Source organism: Triturus cristatus, chromosome 9 (assembly GCF_964204655.1).
Source record: "Triturus cristatus chromosome 9, aTriCri1.1, whole genome shotgun sequence".
Classification (NCBI taxonomy): Eukaryota; Metazoa; Chordata; class Amphibia; order Caudata; family Salamandridae; genus Triturus; species Triturus cristatus.
The window spans coordinates 944,549,191-944,576,164 of NC_140592.1; the positions used below are offsets into that span (position 1 = coordinate 944,549,191).

General features: G+C 44.6%; 1 protein-coding gene across 2 annotated transcripts in view; it reads right to left on the bottom strand.

Annotated features, from left to right (window-relative positions):
- Positions 1-21,648, bottom strand: part of TTC7B (tetratricopeptide repeat domain 7B) — a 1,510,908-nt gene extending 1,489,260 nt beyond the window's left edge. Inside the window, exon 1 of one of the 2 annotated variants that reach the window (XM_085626529.1) lies at positions 21,425-21,648. In XM_085626529.1, the coding sequence (XP_085482655.1) occupies positions 21,425-21,545 (121 nt within the window). In that variant the 5' untranslated portion in view covers positions 21,546-21,648. The remainder of the gene's footprint in view (positions 1-21,424) is intronic. The other variant, XM_085626530.1, reaches the window with a different exon arrangement.
- Positions 21,649-26,974: the final 5,326 nt, after the last annotated feature.

Below are 26,974 nucleotides of genomic sequence, written 5' to 3' on the forward strand. Positions count from 1 at the left end.
TATCTAGTGCTAAGCAATACTCTGATTGTGACCCCCTGGTTAGTCCTTGGCATTCTGTCTGCCACCCGTGTGTGCAGCAGGATGAAACTTTGCCACTGATGGTCTGTGAATCAATTATTAATTGGAGACTTCCTAAAAATTCCAAAAATACACTGAAATCATGAATAATAATACCAAATCACATATTTGAGAATTGCGAGACTAAAATCTACTTTAGTTTTTCGAAGCTTGAAAGTTTGAATTTCAATCACTTAACAAAAACAGACCTCCTTGTATAGTCATTTGAGGGCACAATACATCACTCTAGAGGCACAACTGCCTTTTAGGTGTGCACTGATGCCAGGCTTAGGTGCATCACTAGCCTCATTTAATGAAGGTACTTCAGAAATACAAAAATGCATCCATATTTACATGCAAAGAGGGATTTTGGGTCAGCCCTTTTCTTCCATTGGTCTATTCTACTGACATTTACATTGTCCTTTCACCCACGAAAGTGCAGAGGATGAGGTACTGGGTCAGTACACTTAAGCCTCTGGTATTCTTGTGCTGTGAGTGACTGTTTTCGGCCTTCTCACATGTGCATATCCAGCCAAAAATAAGCACATTAAGTGCTAGGGCTAGTGGGCCAATACTTTACTTTGCCAATGTATTTTATTTTGACTCGTTATCCATTTTTATTTTCTTTTGTCATCCATTTGTGTTTAGATTACGTCTTCTCGGTACAGTAATTCAAAGCTTACAGCATCTTTTCTTTATGCCATTAAGAATCATATTTTTCTGAAGCTAAAAGGGGTTTCCATAACTATTCTAGGTACATCTGTTTACCAGGAATCCCCAGTACTATTGAAATGATATGCCTTTTTTAGGTCTCGCCTGAGCCAGTGCATGCGCTGCTCTGCAAAACATTCAGTAGGTGGGTTTTTAAAGTGATACTCCACGCTTTGGCTGGCCTAGCGCTTGCGTTCATGCGAGCGTGCACGCGCGCAACCGCCAGCTTTCAGTGCCCGATCAGGCACCATCTGTCTTTCCTCTCACTTGCTCTCTGAACGCTCCTCCGCCCCTCCCTTACTGGTTATTCCCACGCCCTTGAGCAAGCAAGGGGCAGCTGCATTCCTCGCAACCCACGGCGTTTTGCCTGCAGGAGCGAGCAGTGCCTCCTTGCTTTGTTTGGCTTGCGGCAGCCGCTTCAAGCCATAGATGCTTGTTCTTGTTTTTCGTTTCCTTTCTATGTTTTATTTTGCTCCGTCACTGGTTCATTTCTATTTTGTTTTCACTATTACTATTTCACAATGACTTTGTTATCATCACTACGCGGCGGACGTCTACACTCCGTTGTTTTCAGTTCTCACTATTCCACAATGGCTTCATTACTTCACTACGCGGCGGACTCCAACGTTCCATGTTTGTTTACCATTGGCAATAGCGCTAACCTATCAGCGCACGTCTTCCTCAGCTCGCGTATGCCCTTGTAGCTCTTCGGCGCCAACTGGTCAGTTGATTTCTACCTGGTTGGCGTGGTGATGGTTTGCCGCGGACTTTCTGTAAGAGATGTTTTATTTAGTTAACAGGGGTTTTAGGGCACGATTGTTGATATCGGCGGCATCTACCTTTCTACTATGCTGAATCCATTCTGGCAGGCTTGCTGTATTGCCTTATGTTATCGAGTCTATCCGCAGGGGTGACTGTTTTCAGTACACAATCTGTATTATTTGTGTGAATGCCCAGGACGTTTGTTTCTGTTGGTTTTGTTTTTTACTATTTTTTCTGCACATACATGCGGTATTCTTGGCCTTCTTCAATGTGCGCATTGTAACAGAATTAACTTGATCTGCTATCCGCATGGGTGGCAGACTGCTACACACCTGTTTCAAATATGAAGTTCTTTACTAAGGGGCTGTTTATTAATGTCATTCGGAGACAACAGTGCTTTTCCTGATTATTGGGAGCCCTTTTGACCCAATATAGTAATTTATCCCGTTTACATCTTTTGATTATGGGCTCCGTGACTGGCGTTTTCCCTTGGTCCACTTCATTTGATCAGTCTGTCTTTTTCTGCAAAAAAAATGTTGTCAGCATAAGAGGCCGGAAACGCTCAATGAGGTTCCTACATTATGAGATATCCTACTAGTCATGACCGGGGCTTATAACTTGAATCTGTCGCATTTCGACTCGTTGATATTCTCAATGTTATGGCTCCTCCTCCCATCGCAATATACCCCCAATAAATCATTACGCCATTACAGCTACATAAAAATACAATTTTTATTATTTGACCTCATAACGTGAATGTACTAGCGAGAAAGCAGCTGTGTCCACATTTTGCCCGTCACATCAGGCCTGTTTACCAGCTGGGAGTCGCTTGGTCTGTTTTTAGTCGCCACTCGTCCTCCTGCCTCGCCTCCCTCTAAATACAGCCATCACACACCCCGGCTGCTTGAGGATGCATTAACACGCTTCTGTTCTAGAGTTCCATAGCACGAATCAGTGTTACCCCCATTCTGAGCGCTGCAGGCACCTGTCCCCACTGTGCTCCAGGCCCCTTTCTGAGGATGCTGCATGCACCGTTAGACCTGGCAGCCCTGTGTCCCACCCCTGTCCCCTGTCTCACCCTCCTCCCCAATGCCATCTAGGGACGCCAGGCTGGTAGCTCAAACCTGCGAGGAGCAGCTGTGTTCACATCCCTGGATCAGAGAGACCCCACCAAGGAAACAGGGACAGATACAGCCATGTGTCGGTGACAGCACATGCATTTATTCACCACCAAGTGCATTCTACAGCATTGGTGTTCATGGGGTGATGTCAGTGATCCGAAAACTCGTCTTTATGAAGGCAGATGCTGCCTGTTCCCTGCCGAGATCACGGGGCCTGTGCTTCATGTTAAAACTAATAGCCCAATCTAAACACATGCACAGAAACACAAGACAGACTCGCACACGAGCTGCTGGCTAATTAATCTCTTCCTGCACTTTTAAGTATTTAGAGAAGATAAATGGTGTGATAATCTTCTTGACTTTGCCCATTTATTATTGCTTTATTTGGCCTGGCGTTAGCCAAGACCTTTTGATTCCTAAATGTATGCATAACCAAGCCCACTTCATTCATTGGTCTTTTGTTCTCTCACTCATAGTTTTCTTCCCCTCCTTACAACTTCCAGCACGTGGCATTGGATCAGCCCACTTCATCCATTGGATAACTTCCCTGTGATAAATGCTATTCTTCCTTTTCACTAGGACCACATTCACACACATTGCAAGTACAAAAAAATTTGAAGAAATTATTTTTATGTTAAATATTTTTTTATTAGTCATTCAGCTGTACATAACGTCTACTTGGTTATATATATATAAGGTAACACAAATGCATATAGCACTTTTTTGTTATGACTTTTCAACATGCTGCACAGCAGCCAAGCTGCTCTATGAAAACTTAAAGACATTGGAAAAGCCAATAGCTCTGGCTAAACAGTTATAAGGTCCCAAAAGCGAGACCTATTGGCTATGCCAATGCTTGTTCTTATTCTCAGGAACTGTAGACCAAATATACTAATCCTACTGTTATAGAGATAAAGACCTTTCTGTGTTAACTCCTTCTAAAAATGTTGGCACTCAAAAGTGATTGTGAATTAGGTCTTTCAATTACCTCAAAGGAAATGCAAACAGCTGTTAGCCTCGCACTTGATGGGAAAGGGACTGAAGAAGCTATCCCTGTATACTTTTATATAGCTACAATAGTTTCTCAGATATCCAGGTACTGCACTGCTGTAAGTTATCTGCTGAATAGATTAGGGGTGTGTGGACGGCCACTATCATGCCCCACTGTCAATATGTTGGTACTCCCTGAAAAATGAAGCCAAAGAATGAGCGATGGCCATAACGTACTACTGACTTGACAAGTTCTGGTGAAAAAAAATGTATCCTAAAATTTAACTTTGTCTTTGCAGGGTAAATGAATCTATGGCTACACCGCAGCAACGTGGATTTATACCCTGGCACAGGCTATAACATTACATGACACCGCTGACATTCTTGGTAAGGGGTTCAATGTAATCCTCACCCCAAGAGCGCTTCTGACCGAAGTTTTTCCTGACAGTACTTCTGGATGATAATACAGATGCTTGGGATTAGACTTACATTTATTAGATGGGTTCAGACTTTATATAACATAGTTAGCGATGATCATGATGATGGGGATGGCATCCCATCCAATCCAAATTACAAGGGGCACCCGTCAGGAAGGCCATGTTTTACCACTTTGTTTTCAAAAGAGTTCTATCTCTAGTGCATCCTAATTAATGAGAATATTCGGTATCGGTTTATGCAGATACAGCCTACTTTATTATAGGAAGAGAGAGTTTGATCACAACTGAGTATGAAGCTCAGCAATCTGGTAAATTATATGGTAAAGTATCTGGTTATAATCCAATCGCCTCTAAACCGCAGATTATTCTAAATCAAATGTGAAATGCAGGATGTCTGCATCATCAGAAAAGCGGATTATTTAGGGGTCAAAATCATTGGTGAGTTGGGAAAAATAGCATTAACTATGAAGCCTTGCTAATGCAATATATGGTTAAGTTGTGTAATTGGCATTAGTTAACTGTCAGCTTTGTAAATTGTACTATAGTGATACGAATATACTTTCTAAATTTCTATATTTGTTATGAACATTTCACCTTCAAGACATCAGCCATCAGCAGTTTCGTACAGGGAGATTAGAGAGCTAGACTGACTACAAGGGTTGTTAAATTACCTCTCACTAAAGGAGGATGGGTAATCCCTGGCTTCCGATTTTATGTTTGGATCGCAATGATAAACTCATCAGCAGATTAGTGTCAGATACATATGATGGTAATGTGTCTTCTAATCTTCATGTTTGTATGGGACCCAATGCAATGGGCTACTCCCCAGGGTTTACAGATCCCAATTATTATGCAAGGATCACATTTAAAATGAAGACAGCACCTGCTATTTAGCAGGGTGGGTGCACATCGTTTAACAATCAGAAATACTACTTCTATTGCGGGGAACTTTCTACAGCAGACACTTTTAGGCATCCGACTTCAAGGGAATGGGCACCAAACGGTCTCAGCACTGTGGCAATTATTTCGTGAAAGGCTGTTTCATCCATTTTCTAAACTTCAGGTGAGTTATGAACTTCCTTGATTTTTTTTTTTTTCAATTGTACGAATCCAGGTTGTTTTTAATAAGGCATGTCCACTCGATAATATCATCAATAAAACAGGACAGTCCTGCTAGAATTAAAAAAGGGTAAACACTAACAGCACAAGGACTCCTTAACAGATATTCATAGAGTCCAAGGTGGGCATTCTAGAGCAGGAGTCTCCAACAAGTCGATCTGAGCTACCTGTAGCTCGGAGTTACCTTCAGAGTACCTTCATTTTTAACTAAAAACTGCAATAAATAAGTGTTGAGTTTTCCTTTTAAAGTTAAAGAAATGCCATTTTTTTTACATTATTATCAGACTGCAGATAGCAGAGCCCGATAACGAGAAGTGCTCCACTCAGAATTGTGAAGCATGTTGGTTACAGAGGTTCAGAACTGATGCACTGAGGTATTTAACTCTCAAATAAAAGTTGTCCTCAACTCAGTATTGTAGAATGAGAACGAAATGATATTTATGAATGCTTTTGAAAGAGAGAAATGTTAAGTGAAAAGTTTACTTCATGATTAAGTTAATTCCTCATTTAAATGTTCTCCCTTTTCAAAGTGTCTCATTCACACACAGCAGGCATCTTGCTCCCAGTTGCTGGTAGACACAGTGCCATGTTTATAACTGAAAAATAGTTGTTTTCTTTTAAATGGGAGAAATTTAAAGTGAAGAAAAATGTTTCTATGAAACACTGTCTTAATGTTTTTCTCTACTTTAAATTAAGCCAATTAAGTCCTAATGATTTATGAAGAAAGATTCATCACTTTAAATTGCTTACAAATGACTGTATTTTCCTGTTATAAATATGGCAGCATGTCTACAGGCCACTGAGAGTAATATGACTGCTGTTTGTTAAGAAACTTTGACATGGGAGAAAATTTAAATTACGAGTTTTATGTTATGTTATAAATTTTATAGAGCGCACAGCTGCCCCAGCAACGGGGCGTCCCAGCGCTAAAATGCAACTGTCATAGGCAAACCAGGTGACACACAAAAGATCAGTTATGCAGGAAAGAGATAAGTTTTAATGGCTTTGCGAAAAGTGAATGATTTTGGATGCTTCTAATATTCACAGGGAGGAAGTTCCAAAGCTTTGGAGCGAGAATGCGGAAGGGGCGCCCTCCAGCCCGTACTCTCTTAATCTGAGGAACAACCACCAGATGCTGGTCCATGAAGCGCAGGTGGGTATGTAGGGAACAAGGAGGCTAGCCAGAATAAAGGGAGATTGAAGATTCATGATTCTATGGGCGATACAAAGAGTTTTGAACTGGATACGTTTCTCCACCGGCAGCCAGTGCAGTCTGCGAATAGACCCAGTAGTGGAACAGGTTCTCGGCAGACCGAGGAGAGTCCGGACCGCTGCGTTTTGTGCCTTTTGCAGGCAAAGTATCTCTACTCTGTTGGCCCCAAGGTATAGGGAGCTAGCATAGTCCAGTCTGGATAGTACTGTGGCCTGGATGATCACCTGAGGGATGGTAGGATTGAAGAAGCCAAACAGTGGTTTGAGCCCTCGTAGGAGCCCAAAGCATACCCCAGCTACTGCTTTAGTTTGGGCCTGAAAAGTGAGAGCGGAGTCTACCCAAACTCCCAGATTTTTGACTGTCTGTTTTTGGGCAGGCGGGAGACCCAGAGTGGATGGCCACCAATGATTACTCCATAGATGAATGTCTTTGCCCACCAACAAGATCTCAGTTTTACTGGCATTAAGTTGGAGGCAGTTGACGGTCATTCAGTCTGCAATGGCTGTTAAATCTTCCTTAAACCTAAGTGCATCCTGCACAGAGTCATTAGATAATGCTACCACCAGCTGTGTGTCCTCTGTTCCTCGCTTCTACTGCTAAAGGTTGAATGTAGAAGTTAAAAGGGTTGGACTCGGAGCCGAGCCCTGAGGAACCCCTTGTTGGACAGCAAGTACCTGGGAGCAGAAGGGGGGGGACGGACACTTGAAAGGTTCGCTCCACTAGAAAAGAGATGAACCATCTCAGGGCAGGGCCGCCAACACCGATATCCTCCAAGCGCTGCAGCAGGATCTGGTGGAACACTGTGTTGAACACAGCGCTTAGATCCAGTAAGAGTAAAGGTGAAGTGCGACCGACATCTAACGTGCCCCTTAGATGTTCTGTTACAGCCAGAAAGGCGGTCTCAGTGCTGTGACGTGGGCGTAAGCCATTCTGGGAGGGGTCGAGCAGATTGTTGTCTTCGATGAAGCTCGTGAGGGTGGTGTTGATGTAAGCTTCGGTGATCTTGGATACCAAAGGGAGAAGAGAAATAGGGCGAAAGCTCTCTGGTTTAGAGGCATCCAACGTAGGTTTTTTCAGCAGAGGGACCACCTTGGCATGTTTCCAGGCAATGAGGACTACCGCAGAGGACATAGATTGATTGATGAGTTTGGAGAAGGGAGAAAGAAGTGTAGGTAAGAATTTCTGGAAATGATCCGGTTTAAGAGGGTCTGCAGGGGATCCTGATTTAAGTTTATTGCAGATCGTGCGCATCCCTTCTTGAGAGAGCGCCGGGAAGACAGAGAGTGTAGGAGTATCGCGGGGCCACAGGGAGGGGCCTGTCCTGATCTCAGTGTGGGGGAAGGTCCTATAGATGCCCTCGACCTTCTTGATAAAGAAGGCAGCGAGGATCTCACATTGCTGATTATAGGAAAGAGAGGTAGCTTTAGGTTGCCCTGAAGATTTAAGGTCTTTAAGCAGGGAGAAGACACATTTAGCAGGATTACTGCTATTTCTGATCTCATCGACATAGTAGGCAACTCTTTCCTTCTGAATGGCTCTGTGATAGTTCTTGATGGCTACACGGTATTGTATTTTCAAAATTGGACCATAGTCCCAGCTTTATGCCCGTTCTAGCCTTTTACATATTTTCCGGTCTGAGTCCAGGTTGTCTTTGTACCACGGACTTGACTGGATATTGCGGCTCTGGGACCACCTGGCAGGAGTGAGAGTATCGAGGGAGTGTGTGAGCCAACCAGCTAGAGTACTCTCAGCCCTATCAGGATTGTCGGGAAGACTGGGCGGGTGGCTCAAGAGGAGGGCACAGAACTGCTCGGTATCAATTTAGGCCAAGGGCGCTTTAAAACCCATTTGCGAGCTGTGCCTTGGAGGAGGCCCACTCCCAGTAATGACATGGTTACCAGGTAATGGTCGGACCAGCTCATAGAAATAGATGTATTGACTATGAGAGCGGGCAGGTTGTAATGGATATAAACATAAAGTTAACTCTTCAGCTGAATTTTCTCCCATTTCAAAGTGTCTCATTTACACAGAGCAGACATCTTGCTCCTGGTGGCTGATAGACTTGCTGCCATATTCATAACTGAAAAATGCAGCCAATTTTTTAAGTGGGAGAACTTTAAAGTGCAGGAAAATGTTCCACGAAGTGCAGACAAATGTTCCTTATTAGGAAATTTCTCCCATTTAAAAATAAAAATGGCTGTATGTTTGTATTGTACATGTAATGATGCCCCATTTGGCGAAAGGTATGACCTGTGCCACAAGTACATACGACACAGGCTCCAAGTCACCCCTACACATATATCCCAATTTCACACACATGTTGATACATCCCCACAGACCATGCACTCACTGATGCACATGGCAGCCCTATCCTAGTACCCTCTAGTCACAGAATTATTTTCCTCCAGTTCGGCAGTTTAAATGCATGGTTATTCTTACAATGTTCCTGACTCCTGGGCCCTTCTTCGCACACTCAGTCACGGGCGGCATCAGTGTTTAGAATCCAAAGGATTCAGCCTCCTCTTCAGTTTACGATGAGGCTAGCCTGCCAAACTGGAGGAAAATAATTTTGGGAATGGATAACAAGAATAACAAAACAGAGACAGACTATAAAAGTCAGCACTCAGCAGGAAATAATAATATAGAAAAAACGAACTTCCCATATGTGCTATCAGAAGGACTGCACTTTGAATTTAGCTGAAAGCAATCACCATTTGATATAGACAGAAGTTGAAACGCTTTATGGAGCGTTAAAAGCTGTTCTAATGGAACTCCTGGGAGTGCAGATTATATAATATATAGATAGAAGACATGCATACTTTTTTATAATTTTAACTGGGCTCAGTTTTAATATGCATGATAGTATAAGACCCAACTAGGATATTACAGATACATAACACTATATCTATTTTCACAGATTTATGTGAAGACATGGCTATTGTATCAGCATGTTCATTAAACCGCTGTCAGTACTTGAATTTTCTTCACTATATATTTGCCCAATCTGCTTCAACATTTTTTTAAACACTTTTTTCTTAATTAGACCACCGAAATATAAACAGACACGTTGCCGAAACGCGTCTGTTTATATGCCGGTGGTCCAAGGAAATAAATAAATTGATATGGGGATGCACCTCCGCATTTGAGAAGCACCCGTCCATGAGTGCACCAAGCGGGTGTACTTGGTGTGGATATATATATATATACACATACACACACACATATATTTCAACAAATAGTTCCCCAAGGAACAAGTCGGAGCACTCATGGACTGTAATCGTGAATTTATTACTCTGACGACGCGTTTCGGCAATCAGCCTTATTCATGTCAGTTCCTTGGAAAAAATGTCAAAAAACACACTATTTGATACCAGTTAATTGGTTTCACATAATGATATTTCATAAACAACAACAGAGGACTCACAGCTTTCCCTTAGAATGGCTTGTTGATTTTCCGCCATCACAGCATGTACCTTTCAACATAGTAATGCCCACATCCTTCTTTGCACCTTAGTAGGCATGTCAGCTCTCATTGAGTGTGAAGCCACTATATGTATCAACCATATCAGATAGTTCATTTGCTTTGGGAGAAGGATATATATGTTTTGCTCGTTTAGATCCTTTTTAGGTCTCGCTGGTGTTGCAGCGCTTTGCGCTGCCGCCAACGAGACTTATTGTTGCCGTGTTTGCTCCCAAGGGAGACAGACCAGGGCACGCGCAGCGATCGGGGTCTGTGGACGCGCTTGCGCAGACACACACGCCCCCAAGCACGCCACGCTCCGCTGGGCTTGTCTTGTTGTCTCGGGTTCTGTTTCCCCGCCTCACTTTCTCTTCCATCCCCTGTCCCGTTCTGTCCCTCCCTCTTTTCTCCCTTGCCTTTTTCCTTTCCTGACTCATCACCTCATCTTGCTTTCTTACAGAACTCCATCTTTTTCTCGTCTCTCGCACACACTCTTCTCGTCTTTCTGTCTGTACGTATCTCGTACTCTCAGGGCCCCTCTCTGTCTCTCTCCAACTCTGTCTCTCTCACCTCTTTCTGTTTCTCCTTTTGTCTCCTCCTTACTTTCTCCATGTGTGTCAGTCTGTTTCTCACATCCTTTCACATTGCGTCTTCTCAACAGCTCGACTCGCATCACTCCCCCTCGCTCCCGCCTGTCTGACATTGCCCACCACCCCCTCCCAGGGTATCTGCCATGCGCATCTCTCACACCCCGTTCCCCACCCCATGCCCTCTCTCCTGTCCTCCACGGTTTCGTTTCTCTCTCCCCTTTGCATATTTCTCTCTTTTCTCCCTTCCTCCATCCTTGGGTCTGTGTTGCTCATGTCCGCCTGCCACCTCTGTATATTTCTGTCTAACTGGCTGTGACCACGTAGACGTTATGTAACAAACGCTGATTGAATAACGCGTGTTTTTAATGAATTCCCTTATAGTAAGGCGCACCCCGGAAGTAGTCCTCAATGTCCGGGTTGGACGAGGCGGGGCTAGCTGCAGGGACTCTGGGCTCCCCGGTCTCAGTGGTTCTGGTCCTGCAGAGGAGGGTGAGACGATCAGTGGAGGGGTGGGAGTGACTGGTAAACATGCAGGAAGTGGTTATTTTCCAGACAGGCCAAAAGAGCCGGTATTCAGCCCATTCCGGTTAAGAGTCCAGTTTGCAGCAGTTGAATGTTGTAGGCAGAGTTGAAAGGTTATTGAGAGCCAATGTGAAGTTAGATGCAGTTTGCATCCGGTTGTGGTGACCAATAGAGTTTACAGTTCAGAGGGAACTTTATGATGTCAGTTGTTGACTATTATCATAACTATTGTATGCTTAAATAGTGATTTCTGTGTAATAAAGCATCTCAGCGTTTTTATATTAAGGGATTTGTGTATGTTTTCTACACCGAAATAAAATCATAGTATATATTTTAAAACATTTCCAAGCTATGAGTGTTGTGCAGCCGACTCTGCCCAGCCTTTCTTACTTACAACCTGCCAGTTTCTTTCCTGTGACCTTCCCGTTTTCCGACCTCGGAAAGAAACATGCCTGACTCTCTCCAGTACAAATGGCCTTTCAAAGCCACTGGCCTTGCCCGACGCGTGACGCCTTCCCAATCTTTCACTAACACCAGTCTCTCTGCAAGCACTGTGACTGACTTTACCACTGGCCTTTCAAAGATTGTTGTCTCTGGCCTGACCCATGGCTAACCCCGTGCCAGCTTGTCGGAGACACCTGTATTTGTAAAAGCCATGTGACTGACTCTGTCACTGCCCTATTGGCTCGCGAGTCGCAGTGTGCCTACTTTTACTGTCTCTACTCTGTCTAAGTGGGAGGACAGACCACCAGTGAGGCTCGTGAGCCGTAGTGTGCCTGGTTTAAGTGTCTGTACTCAGCGACTAAGTGTGGGAAGCCAGAACCACCAGTGGGGCTCGTGCGCCGTAGTGTGCCTGGTTTAAGTGTCTACTCAGAGAGTAAGTGTGGGAGGCCAGAACCACCAGTGGAGCTCGTGTGCCGTAGTGTGCCTGGTTTAAGTGTCTCTACTCAGAGAGTAAGTGTGGGAATCCAGAACCACCAGTGGGGCCCGTGAGCTGTAGTGTGCCTGGTTTAAGTGTCTACTCAGAGAGTAAGTGTGGGAGGCCAGAACCACCAGTGGGGCTCGTGAGTCATAGTGTGCCTGGCTTAAGTGTCTGTACTCAGAGAGTAAGTGTGGGAAGCCAGAACCACCAGTGGGGCTCGTGAGCCGTAGTGTGCCTGGTTTAAGTGTCTACTCAGAGAGTAAGTGTGGGAATCCAGAACCACCAGTGGGGCTCGTGAGCCGTAGTGTGCCTGGTTTAAGTGTCTACTCAGAGAGTAAGTGTGAGAGGCCAGAACCACCAGTGGGGCTCGTGAGTCATAGTGTGCCTGGCTTCAGTGTCTGTACTCAGAGAGTAAGTGTGGGAATCCAGAACCACCAGTGGGGCTCGTGAGCCGTAGTGTGCCTGGTTTAAGTGTCTGTACTCAGAGAGTAAGTGTGGGAAGCCAGAACCACCAGTGCGGCTCGTGAGTCGTAGTGTGCCTGGTTTAAGTGTCACTACTCAGAGAGAAAGTGGGAGGGCAGAACCACCAGTGCGGCTCGTGAGTCGTAGTGTGCCTGGTTTAAGTGTCTACTCAGAGAGTAAGTGTGGGAGGCCAGAACCACCAGTAGGGCTCGTGATCCGTAGTGTGCCTGGTCTAAGTGTCTCTACTCAGAGAGTAAGTGTGGGAAGCCAGAACTACCAGTGAGGCTTGTGAGTCGTAGTGTGTCTGGTTTAAGTGTCTACTCAGAGAGAAAGTGTGGGAGGCCAGAACCACCAGTGGGGCTTGTGAGTCGCAATGTGTCTGGTTTAAGTGTCTCTACTCAGAGAGTAAGTGGGAGGACAGAACCACCATTGGGGCTTGTGAGTCGTAGCATGCCTGGTTTAAGTGTCTCTACTCAGAGAGTAAGTAGGAAGGCAGAACAAGTGTTGGGCCTCGTGAGTCGTAGTGTGCCTGGTTTAAGTGAATCTACTCCGAGAATGTGTCATTGTCCTTCATAAATGCTGGCTTTTGATTCGTCAATAGGCTTGTTAGTCTCTCCTCAGTACCGCCTTGTCTTCATTTGTAACCTCCCATGAGAACTGACCCTTTTACTTCAGTTGTTACACGGTACGTCATATTTACTCTGTAAGCACTATTTTCTTTAATGGTTTAAGTGTCTCTACTCAGAGAGTAAGTGGGAGGGCAGAACCACCAGTGCGGCTCGTGAGTCGTAGTGTGCCTGGTTTAAGTGTCTACTCAGAAGGTAAGTGTGGGAGGCCAGAACCACCAGTGGGGCTCGTGTGCCATAGTGTGCCTGGTTTAAGTGTCTACTCAGAGAGTAAGTGTGGGAGGCCAGAACCACCAGTGGGGCTCGTGAGTCATAGTGTGCCTGGCTTAAGTGTCTGCACTCAGAGAGTAAGTGTGAGAAGCCAGAACTACCAGTGAGGCTTGTGAGTTGTAGTGTGTCTGGTTTAAGTGTCTACTCAGAGAGAAAGTGTGGGAGGCCAGAACCACCAGTGGGGCTTGTGAGTCGCAATGTGTCTGGTTTAAGTGTCTCTACTCAGAGAGTAAGTGGGAGGACAGAACCACCATTGGGGCTTGTGAGTCGTAGCATGCCTGGTTTAAGTGTCTCTACTCAGAGAGTAAGTAGGAAGGCAGAACAAGTGTTGGGCCTCGTGAGTCGTAGTGTGCCTGTGACTCTACTCGGAGAATTTGTCATTGTCCTTCATAAATGCTGGCTTCTGATTCGTCAATTGGCTTGTTAGTCTCTCCTCAGTACCACCTTGTCTTCATTTGTAACCTCCCATGAGAACTGACCCTTTTACTTCAGTTGTTACACGGTACGTCGTATTTACTCTGTAAGCACCATTTTCTTTAATGGTTTCTCCTACTGCAGACACTCTATGCTTTCCTGCAACATTCAGCGCACCATGCATGCTTTCACGGGGCGCTTTTACAAAAAAAAGCATTTGTTTGTCAACTTGACAAACAAATACGTTTTTGGGTAAAAGCGCCCCATATCACGCTTTCAGTTTAATAGCGGCCGCGGACCTTTCCTTAGACACGGATTGTCTAAAGAAAGGGGTGTGGCCACTAGTGAAAGCGCAGCATGGGGCGCTTGTAATCAACAGGCATTTGCAATGCAATAGGTCTCGCATTTTAGAAACTTTGACCTATTGCTATTGTAAATGACAATGCCTTTTATTATTGCAGGTTTTTTTTAAACCCAAATAAAAGGCATTGTCATTTACAATGCCAATAGCTCAAAGTCTCGCAATTGCGAGGCCTATTGCATTGCAAATGCTTGTTTTATTGTTGGTGCCTTATCATTTAGATAATCTGCATGATAGTTTCGAGCCCAAATTGGCAGAGATTGGGGGTGGTGTTAACCTCAAGAACTAGGAGATAATGTGTTCCTAGAGACAAGATTCAAAATAGCATTTCAAAATGCAGTCAATGAGAACGGACTGGCTCAAAAAGGGGGGGAGGGGGGAATCAAGATCAGAAATTAAGGGAAAACCAAAAAGGCTTATTAAAAGTGCAATACAGAAATTAGAAAAATGCAAATGCAGCAGTAATAATACTCTTTAAATCAGTTGAAATACATCGGAGACATTTGCCATGAAGGCTCTTATCAGGCCTCGAAAAATTGTACAAATGTTTATAGACCTGCAGGTCAAGTGACTTTAATAATCTACTCAATCTAATTGTAATGCTCTTGGCCCATAAACTGGTTTCAATTGAGTGGCGTAGTGTGGAGTGGTATAGCGTGGCGAGGCGTAGAATGAAGTGGAGCACAGTGGAAGGGTGTATAGTGGAAGGGCATAGAGTGAAGTGGAGTAGTGTGGCGTAGAGGTAAGGGGCAGAGTCTCATAGAGTGGGGTGGCAGAGTGCCACAGAGTGGAGTGGGGTTGAGTGGGATGGCACAGAGTAGATTATCATAGAGTAGAGTGGGGTGGCGTAGCGAGCGTTGCATACAATGGAGTAGAGTTTTGTGACGAAGAGTGGAGTGGACTGTCGTAGAGCGGAGTAGAGTCTCATAGAATGGAGTGCCAGAGTGGAGGGAGCAGAGTGTCAGAGTGGAGGTGCATAGAGTGGAGTACAATGTCATGGATTGGAGTAAAGTGGCATGGAGTGTTGTAGCATAGAGTGGAGCAGAGTGTCATAAACTGGAATGACAGAGTGGTGTGAAGAGTCATAGAGTGGAATGTGTCAGAGAGGAGTCTCAGAGTGGAGTGCCAGAGTGGAGTGAAGTGCATGCCTCATTAAAATGTTACTAGACATGCAGGTCTAATGACTTGAATAATCTACTTGACCTAACTGTAATGTACTTGACCCGTAATCTGGTCTCAAATTTTATGATCCTAGCAAATAGTTTATTTTACAGAGCGCCTTCAAATATGCAAGTTCAGCACTTCTGCTGTACATAAAACTCTTTTGTTTGATTTAATAGGCTTAACTTATGCTCCATGTACAATAAGAATCTATCCCACACATGTGGTACACATTACCCCAGATTTCCCTCTTAGTTCACTAATAGAATTTTCATCAGGGTGGGGGCAGGAATGCTTCTCAGTTCAAGTTTAAAAACTGAATGTTAATAAATGCATCACTAAAACATGATTTGGTAGCACATAGGCATTTACAAACAGCATATTTTCAATTGAAATGGCCAGAAATGTTCCCACTAGCATGCAGTTATACTGATAAAACCATATAGCGTATAAACAATCGGTGGAAATTGGGTTTCAGCAAAATGTTTATCATTTGCACATTACCAAGTTATGTGTTCTGAATTGATTTCATCCTATTAAAAATGCTTTGTCATTACATAGAATTAAAAAAATAGTGCGTTCATAACTACTAAAATATAAGTGTTCATACAGTTCATTTCCACGCTATTTAAATAATGAGTGTTAGGAAAAAAACTGATATCCTACATCCTCTCACTTCACACTGTAGAGCAGATTGTCAGACAGTTCACTTTACAAAATCCTTTAACTTTGCTGCTTATTTTAAACTGGAGGTAGATTTTACTTTTCTCTGACTGCAAACTGAAGGATGTAAGCTGACATTTGACCTCTGTCTCTCATGGCAGAGCAAATGTGACAAGATAAAAACAAGATTTAAAGACATCTTTATTGCTCATTCACTTTCTGAGATAACGGAACACCTGTTTTTATCAGTTTGCCAGAACAGGCAAGTAGCACCTAAAAATAGCTCGCCCTGATAAAATATGACTTGCCATAGCGAGCGGGTGAGTAGATTTCTCTAGGCCTGGAGTGTCATAGAATGGAGTAGAGTGGAGTGGAGTGGAGTGGAGTGGCGCAGAGTGGAGTGGCGCAGAGTGGAGTGGCGCAGAGTGGAGTGGTGTAGAGTGGAGTAAGGTGTCGTAGAGTGTCACAGAGTGGACTGGAGTAGAGTGTTGTATAGTGTTGTTTGGCAGAGTGGAGGGGCATAAAGTGAAGGGATGTAGAGTGGAGAGAGGCAGAATGGAGTAGAGAGGTGAGGCAGAGTGGAGAGATGTGGAGGGGTGTAGAGTGAAGGGGCTTGAATGAAATTGGCGTAGAGTGGCATGGAGTGAAGTGATGTGTCAGAGTGGAGTGGTGTGTTGTAGAGTGGAGTGTTGTCTCAGAATGGTGTGTCATACAATATCTTAGAGTGGAGGGGAGTGTTGTGGAGTGGCATGTTGTAGAGAGTCGTGACGTGTCACAGAGTGGAGTGGCGTATCGTACAGTGGAGAGGAATGTCGTGGAGTGTCGTAGAATGGTGTGTCGTAGAATGGAGCGGGATGTTGTAGAATGGAGGGTCGTCGTAGAGTGGTGTAGAATGTTGTAATGTAGAGTATGGTGTGGTATGGGAGTGCACTTCCATTACAGACAATGCATTTTCAATTGAAATTGCCATTACATTTGCTCATACATACAGTTGCACTGATAAATGTATACAGCACACAAATTATTATTATTAGATAGGTTTTGTAAAGCGCGTAGTCACCCGTAAGTATCCCAGCGCTGAAGATCCGGACACACCAGAGGAATCAAGCACAAGAGAGAGAAAAAGGAGAGAAAATCAGGGAAACAGGTGAGTTTTTAGCTGCTTCCTGAATCTGAGATAGTCTGGTTCTGTCCTGAGGTGACGGGGGAGGGCGTTCCAGAGGCGGGCTGTGTTGACGGAAAAGCGCCGTCCACCAGTACAAACCCTCTTAACTCTAGGGATAGTAATGAGGTGTTCATGGTCGGACCGAAGGGATCTTGAAGCTTTATATGGCCTGATGAATTTTTTTAGGATAGAGGGGCCTTTGTCCTGTAAGAGTTTATGTGCCAGGCAGAGAGCTTTAAACTTAATTCGCTCTCTCACTGGGAGCCAGTGGAGAAGTTTCAGGGCTGGTTTGGCCGAAGATCTAGCCGGGGTATTAGTGAGGATACGGGCTGCCGCGTTTTGGATCATCTGAAGTTTATTAAGGGTAACCTCGGGGGCACCCAGAAAGATGGTATTACTGTAATCCAGTCTTGATATAATGAGGCCTTGGATTAACAGTTTCTGGGAGACAGGAGGAAGTTAAGGGCAAAATCTTCCTGGTGGATTTAAGGAGCCCGAAGCATGTCCCAGCGGTTTTTTTGGCTTGAGTCTTAAAGGACAAGTCTTTTTCCAGCCAAATACCCAGACTCTTGATCTCAGACTTGGGGGCTGGAGGATCACCTAAGCAAGGAGGCCAGATGGTTTGAGAGAGGGAAGGCCCCTTCTGACCAAGGAGGAGAATATCAGTCTTTGAACCGTTGAGTTTCAGAGATGAGTTATTCATCCATCCTTGAATTTCTATAAGACAGTTGTAGAGATCCGCAGGCTGTTGGTTAGGGTGCGACAGAGACACCACTAATTGGGTGTCATCAGCATAGCTGATGATTTTCACACCAAATGGTGTGACAACCTCCTCCAGTGGGGACATATATACGTTAAATAATGTCGGGCTTAAAGATGAGCCCTGAGGCACACCACATTGGAGAGGGGTTACGGGAGAGCAGATGTCATTCTCCCAGACCTGAAAGGAGCGATGGTCAAGGAAGGATTTGAACCAAGTCAGAGCAGTGCCCCCGACACCGATATTCTTAAGTCGCCGGATAAGGACCTGATGGTTGACGGTATCGAAGGCCGCACTGAGGTCCAGGAGGATCACTGCCACTGATCCTCCTGCGTCCAAAAGGGCTCTGGCCTCCTCCACTGCTGCAAGAAGGACGATGTCGGTGCCCTGCCCTGGGCGGAAACCAGTTTGCGAGCTTCTGAGCAGATTGTTAGTCTCCAGAAACTGCGAAAGCTTTTTATTAACTAATTTTTCAGCAATTTTACTAGTTCCGGGGAGGAGGGAGATAGGCCTGTAGTTGGACAAATCCAGGGGATCCAGAGAAGATTTTTTAAGGAGCGCCTTGACGACAGCTGCCTTCCAGCTGAGGGGAACTTTTCCCTGAAGCAAAGAGGTGTTAATAAGATGAGTGAGTGGAGGGACGATGGTGGAAGCAACTTTCTTGAGAAAGCGAAGGGGGACCGGGTCCCTAGGGGATCCGCTTTTGATAGAGTCTAGCGTGGTTGAGACCTCTTCCATAGTGACTGGTCCGAGGGAGTTTAGCTGGGGGGTGATGGGGTTTGCATTAAAACAGTCTTCTTCCGCACAGCTGAGGTCGACAGGAGGAAGAGAAGCGAGAATTTTCTGAATCTTCTCCACAAATGACAATGTGTCGAAATGTAATTACCAAGTGTATTGATTTGTTTAGAAAGTATTAAAATATTTGTTTCCACCACAATTCAGCATTTCAAAAAAAGTATTTTATTTGTGCTTTCCTAATTCTAATTTATTCTGAAATATCTGCGCAGTTCGTTTACAGACATTTACATTTTGTTATGTGCTAAAAAAAAGCCTTTCCAGTTACAGCAAGATGGTCACATAAATACTCTCCACTTTGAAGTCAGAGAAAGAAAAGTAAACACCAAGCTCCCTCATAAGACAGAGTCGGACATTTGACCTCGGACTTTCAATGCACAGAGAAATGTGACAAGATAAGAACAAGATTTAGAGGCCTATATACAGAAAGTGAGCAATCATGGAAGAGTACTGTATACCTCATGGGAACGGGGAGAACTCAAGCTGGACAGTCTAAAACAATTAAAGCCAGCAAGCAGAAAGCAAGCAACTGTAATTTATAAAACACAAAGCCCATGGCAAGCATTGGGCGGAATGCATTACCAGGGGAACTTTCAGAATGTCCCCAAGAAGTCGTTAGCAAACCAGACAGGGCTTCAATCTAATAACACATTTGGTCATTGCATCACCAGAAGCTTGTTTTCACTGCTACTCTTATCAATGAAGGGACTCTGAATTATATATATATATATATATATATATATATATATATATTTTTTTTAAAACATGCAGTAACATAGTTCACCTGTTTAATGAACATGGGTAGTGGAGGCAGTTGCAGATAGACAGGTGGCCGACCATTATTTCTTAAGAGGACTACTTGCTTGCATCTGAACTTGATTGGGGCGCTGAGAAAGGACGTCCTAAAAATACACTGCCTGATTTACAGGTGGTGAGAAAGCACGGATCTGCAAATATAATTCAACTACCCTCGCATTTACATCATTCTGAGGAACAGCCCAAACAAGTTCCTGTGCTACATTAACTATTACTTAAATCTTTTTAACTGGTGGATTTTATACACAAAAGCTGAGCTCTAAGTGGATATGACATATTTTCGTTGCTATTTTTCTAAACAAATTGAAGGCTGCACTCAACTAAACTCGTTGAACAAGCTACCTGCCCTCGCCCACTATGTTGCAAATTATCATTGAGGAATTGATGAAGTGCACTCTCCTAGGTTGCTAGCCGTCATAACAAGGGCACAAGTCCTAAACAAGCATTGGCAAAGCCAATAGTTCTCGCCTTTGGGACCTTATAAGTGTTTAGCCATGCAGCAGTTGCATAACTAAATGCTTATAAAGTCCCAAAAGCGAGTCCTATTGGCTATGCCAAGCGGCCGTGCGCCACGAAAGTGATCGCGATCAAACATCAAAGCGGCCGTGAAAGTAATCGCAGTCAAGCGCGCGCGCCCGCGCACATGCACTGTAGCTCTAGGCTGGCCTGGTAGCACTTTTTGGAGCCCTCTCAAAAAGTCTCGCCAGACCAGCGCATGCGCTGGGTCAGGCGAGACCTAAAAAAGAAGTAGGGGGACGCTGGCGTCACGGCAGGAAGTGACGTCACGAAAGGTGGCTTGCACCATCAGACTCATTGCCTCCCCTCGCTCACCTCTTAGATGCGATTGCATCAGAGAAGCTAGCGCGTGAGCAGCGTTCTGAATGAGCTCCGCCCTTGCCCCAGAGAGGCCAAAGAGTGAATGTGTGGCTCCATTTGCTCCAGTTATCGAGCTCCCGGTAAAAATAAGTCAGGGGACGCCGTCCACCCGCGTGGTACCCCAACACGAGCCCTGGACTCATAACTCATTTTTGGCAATAGCAAACATTACCTTTTAAACAGCACTTTCTGTCACAGCCTGATGCATTGCAGCAGTACCAATTACAAGTATTACTATTTTGCAACTCAACAATACTCATTTGTGTAGACCTTGAAAGGATAAAAGGCAGCGTCAGCTCCTTCAGAATTCAGACCTATGAAGTACAGGTAACACAAATGTCTGCAGCGGGTGGCGGTGCAATAATAGAGTGAGCTATCTAACGATTCGAATTTGACATTGCCTGGACTATCCTAGAAACCATAAACGTCTCTATGTACAAATCAGCATGGTTTTAATGTTCTTTTTCAACAACTGCACAAATGTTTTAAATGATTTTCTAAATATAATTCACAGATAGTAAAAAAACAGCTTCAATAGAAACTCTAGCAATTATGTTCATTTGAATGATTATCAGAGACTTGGAAAAATGTTAGTTACTTGAGAAGTCTGAATCAATTATCTTTGCTGTAAGACCTCACACATCTCAAATAATAAGTGTGCATCGGTATGTTTCTGATAAGGGTCATTAATATTTGTAACATCCGTTTATCAGCACAGTTTTATAAAGGAATCATAATAATGTAAACAACTGATAACATTTGACAGGACTTGTTTACATTTCAAAATCCAGCACAAACGTGATAAAGCAAGCACAAAATGTCTAACAATTTGCCAAATCTACACTAGTAACATGCTTAACTGGCGTCTTTCTAAAAGCTTTCAGGAGAAACATTTAGGGACAAGTGTAGTAGCAACTGAATGTCTTTTTCTTATTATTTTAGCGTTATCAGACCACAAAGCAACATAAGTGATGTTCGCGTAAAAACCATAAGGTTTAAAGTGAGACTCGTGGGGTTCCTCTATAAGTGCCTCTGCCCATTTCCCCTCAACAGACGCACAGCGCCACTGCCCGGCTGCCGCGCTAGGAAAGTCCGAGGCTTCGGTAGGCCGCGCGCGCCGGCAACAACCAGCTGACAGGATTTCCCCCTACCGTTGGCGATCAGCTTGGCTGAGAGCTGCTTGACCAGCTCGGGAATCTTGTCCCACTGGCACTCGCAGCGACATCGCTCGATCTCGGTCTCCAGCCGGGAGCCCGACTTCTTGGTGGCCATGGTGGAGCGGGGAGACCCCCGGGAGTAGCAGGGGGAGGTCGGCAGAACAGCGAAGGCAGCGTTGGGAGGAGGAGGGAATAAGCTGCTGCTGAAGCGGGAGGGGATTCCCCCAAACACACCCACCGCCGCCACCGGTAACTAAGGTCACTTTCCTGAGGTATTTCCCTGCTACCAGTGCTCATACAAATAAGTCGCTTTTTATTTTAATAGTTGTATTTATGTGCATTCGTTTATTTCATAAACTGCATTAAAAAAAAAAAAGTACTGGCAGTCTTTGTGTAAAATAAATAGTCACAAATATCAAACAATCCCGCCTGGAAATAGTTCACAGACGGCACGTGTGTTTAAAGAGTGGTTTTGATATGAATGCATAAGTTACATGCAAATATTTCAATTCATATTTTTTTTTTATATAGGAAACATGTATATCTCCGTTTTGATCGTGCAATATGTCCATTCCTGTTTACTGAAACGCATAGTAGGATTGAGACAGCTGCAAATCATGAGTTGCAAAACCTTAAATAAAAATGTAATGTTTACATTGGATTAACCTGTTTTTTCCTTGCTGCAATTTAACAAAACAACAGTGCAGAACAAGCATTGGCAAAGCCAAAAGATCTCGCCCATGGGACGTATTGGCTTTGCCAATACCTTTTAGCCACGCACCTCCAATGAAAAAATATCTATTGTGTAGGAATGTGCACGCCTACAAAATTACATGACCTCTTTTTCTTTCTTTTTACCTGCCTTTGCAACTTGGACCATATGTACTAAAAGAAAAGTGATTCAATACATATTCCCAAACTGGTTAACAAACGATAAATACGGCATTTCCTATTAAGCCTCTGTGCTATCATTTTCAGGATTTTCTCCATACTGGTATTTAGGGTATCCCCTAATGATGGAAGCATGTTTAGTATGGTGGTGCCCCCATCGAGCTTGTATGTCCAAAGCATCTAAGGCTGACTCCTGCTTATCGGTTCCAGCCTTACTCTGTGGATACTGGCTTTAGCCCTGCATTGCCGAACCCTTTAAAATCATGGCATCATGGCATCCGCTGTGTCCATGTGGGTGTATTAAGGAGTGGAATTGTGAGCTGCAATCAACTTGTGTTACAACCGTGCCTGGCTGTTTATATAGGTCTGGCCATGTGTACATGTGTGTCTACTTTTTTACAGCTCAACTAGTACTTGTGTTTTCATGCATTTTTCTGGTGTTCTTAGATTTTTGGAGTTGTTGTCCAGCTTTTTCTTCATTCCATACAATTTTGGGTGCTTTTAACATCTTCTTTTGACTGTTGACATTATAAGGTGGTCATTTACACTGACTTTTATTGACCTCTCGTACTTGTTATTGGATTTGATTAACTGCATGTGGCTGTTTCTTGCTTGTAGTAAATATCAAATGTAATAAATAAAGCATGCAATAAATGAAAAACATGCATGTCGGACGTGATGTTTAGCACATGCAATATCACATACAGTCTTTGACTTGTGATTTTTTTTAAATACATGTGCTATTTACCTTGACATGCGGTAATTACCACTATGCTTCATTCATAATTGAGGCCCGGATGTCTCGCTTTCTCATATGAAAGAAATAATATTGTTGCAGACATGCAACATAAAATCAGAATCTGTAGTAAGAAATTAAGCACACCTCAAAGCAGAGAGTAATTTTTGCAAAACATTTAGGAATACATTTCATGTATATCAGATTAAAACATCGCTGCAGATCAGAATGTGTTGGAACAGTAAGATAAGAATCTTATTTCCTACTGGACCTACCAATTTCTTCCCCGCCATTCTCTCTAGCGGAAACTCAAGTATAGCGGGTCCCTGCACCAGTATCCCGACATCTACCTCAACGGAGATGAATAAACAGCTCCCAATTCGAGGAATGGTACCACATAAGTCTACACCTAAACTGCCAGCCAATACCCCCAAACAATTACTACCCTCCATCCAGCTGCCTCCAGAGGCCTCGCCCTACGTGGTGGTACTATCTGGAGTTCCGCCATTGGCAGAAGAGCGAGGCGAAACCTTCACCGAGCTAAAGAATAAAATCATATTCTGGTTGAATAAATGCAGGCCACTAACGAATTCAGGTCAAGGGGAAATACTATTTGCCAGAAGAGTTAGTTGGATAGGGAATAATACTAAAGATATTGGTGGGGATTGTGTGATCATTAATTTTAGAGATCCTGGCGTGGTTAATCATATACTAGAATGGGGCGGACCCTGTCATCAAGGTCCGATTCCCCCCTTCACTTAGGGTATTTTTACCCACAAGAAAGGGTCCCTGGTGGTTTTGGAGCATCCTACTATCATAAGGACGGTGAGAGGTCTAAATATAATATACCTGTGGAAAATAGATTTAGTGCTTTGAATAATGTGGACTGACTAGCCTCCTCCCCTTGGCACAATGATATAGATCGTATTCCAGCCGAGTGCCCGGAGGTGAAGGCGGGTGAGAGGCAAGGGGATGAGCTCCCTCAGACCGCAGTGGGGGCAGTACTAGTGGATCCACTGCCGCCTCTACTAATTGTAAATCTTAAAGCTCGCAGCCAAGGAGATGGAAGCGAGACAACCATTCAAGAAGGAATCCCTTGTATTTGTTTGCCACTGCCCGACATAGCCAATTCCACAAGGCCCCAGCTACGTAGCTCATTTATAGGGTCTTGGAATGTAGCGGGGTTAGGCTCTAAGTTATCGAACCCCGATTGGGGGCAGTTGGTGGATCAATATGACGTGTGTCTGTTCCAAGAGACCTGGATGACATCCGTCCCCCTCAGGGTGGGGTATGCATGCTACCACATTCCAGCTGCACAGGGATTGAGGGGTAGACCATCGGGGGGCTTGTGCACCTGGGTAGCTACTCATCTGGGGTGTTCAGTGACAGTGATCGATACACACTCCCCGGATCTTTTGTGCATTGTCCTTAAATATCTGGATGGCACGTCAGTAGTGCTATTCAACATCTATCTGCGCCCCACTCCCCACTCCAGGGGGTCTCCCCTGATTGAGGCTATTGACGAACTCCCCGCACTGTACCCCACTCCTATACATAGAATATTGGGTGGTGATTTTAATTGTCATTTTGAACCATTGGTGGGGATCCCGTCGGTAACTGCAGAGGAGGATTCTATCTGGCATATTCAGGAGTGCTTATTGTATCCAGCAAAGCGCCTGACTCCATTGGCCCTGCAGATAAATAAGCTTTTAGTCTCCCATTCCCTTAGAGCTTGCAATGGCAGACTTCCTGCCGACTCCCCAGGGAAGCCCACTTACAATAGAGCGGGGAAAACTACGACCATTGACTATATTATGGTCAATGTTGAATTGTGGTCCCAAATTAAGACCTTCACTGTAATTGAGAGAGTGGATAGTGACCACAATCTCCTGTCTCTAGAACTTCATTCAGCATTGGGCAGTAAACTTGGAGTGGGGGAGTACGATCCTTACCCAAACCCCAATTTAATCACTGTGGCAGGAGGCAGACGTATTAAATGGGCTAAGTTTGCATTGGCATCGGATAAAGTATCTGAGCTCTACCAACTAGTTGCCTCGTCTTTTGCAGAGGTTTCCTTTTTGCAGGTTACTTATGATTGCTCCTACTTTCGGGCGTTTGAGCTTATCCACTCTAATTTATTCACCTCCCTAGCTGATTATTTCTATATCCCAGCTCACGGGAGGGTCCGACCAAGAATCCAGGAGCAGTTGTTTAACAAATCCTGTAGGGAGGCAAAACACGCCCTTGTTAGAGAGGTTAAAACTGGCACAGTTGAGAGTATAAGAGGGGCTAGACTCGCTTATAAAAGCATTACAGTGGAGTCCAAAGCAGAATGGGAGGCCCGTAGATGGGATAACATAAAAGATGCCCTAGTTGGACGTGATTACAGGGCATTTTGGAACGTGGTTAGATCCGGTCCGTCCGAGGGGTCGAGTGCTATTACACCTAATTTGAGTGAAGATGTGTGGATAGCGCACTTTAAACCCCTCTTCGCGCATACTAATACTGTGACCCCAACAGACTCAGTCACACCTGCTCCAGACACAAAGGTCACTACTGACCCGGACTACTATCCAGTAACCCTGCAGGAAACTCAGGGAGCCCTTAAAAGTCTGGCCACAGGGAAAGCCCCCGGACTGGACCGCATACCGGGAGCCCTGTTTCTGAGTGAGCAGAAGGTCTGGGTCCCTTACATGTGCCTATATTTTAACGCCATACTCCTGGGTATGGAAATTCCTCTAACTTGGCTGGGCACGGAGATTATTCCCATCCATAAAAAGGCATCCCCCCTGGACCCGGTCAACTACCGCCCCATCAGTCTTATTGACGTCTTCCAGAAATTAATGGCCCGCATTCTTCTATCAAGGTTGCAGTGTTGGATGGACGATCATCACATCCTGACCTCCCTACAAGCAGGTTTTCGTGCCAAAGTTTCCACCATCGACCAACTGTTTAGATTACAGATGGTATTCTGGAAGACGGTGACTTTGGGGGCTGGCAGTTTATATTTGATCTTTGTAGATCTTCGATCTGCATTTGACCTGGTCCAGAGGGAGAAGCTATGGGCCATTTTGTTGGAGATGGGTGTTCCAGCCTATTTGTGCCAATTATTTCAACGTCTACATCAGGGCACTTTTGCATGAGTGAGGTACGGGAGGAATGGGGAGCTTTCGGCCGCCTTTCTGGTGGAAAAGGGAGTGAGACAGGGGTGCGTGTTGGCCCCCACGCTCTTCTTGCTTTTTCTTAATGGGTTGATCAAACATCTTTGGGACGGGCGGGATTTAGATTCTCCCAGCTTGGCAGCCCGAAAGATACCAGCCCTGATGTTTGCTGACGATACCCTTTTGTTATCAAAATCTTCAACGGGTATTCAGCGAACATTGGAGGCTTTCTGCTCCTTTTGCAGACTAAGAAACCTGGAGATCAACCTGTCCAAAACCAAATTTATGGTTTTTAACTCTAAATTGCCCAACTGTCCCCTTCCCCACATGGATGGCACGGTCCTCGAAAGAGTCTCTACTTTTGAATATTTAGGGGTAACACTGAATGACAAGATGAAATGGAGGACCCATATAGCCAAGGCAAATATGAAGCTGGCCCAAGCAGCGGGAGGTATTCTAAAGGTACATAATGAGTGCACATCCAAAATTGTGAGACCTCCAGTAGAAATCTATAAAGCACAAGCAAGAGGTGGGGCGCTCTACGGTGTAGAGCTATGGGGCCACGCCAATGCCTCCTCGCTTTCTCTCTGAGAATAGTTTCATAAGGCGTCTGCTGAGACTCCCACAGAGCACACCGCTGATCCCGCTATGCCTTGACTTAGGTCTGGTCCCCATACATGAAGTTATCCCTAACTGTCCTCTATTGTACTGGAGGAGACTCTGGTCCACATCTGATCTCTTAAGTTAACAGGAGGA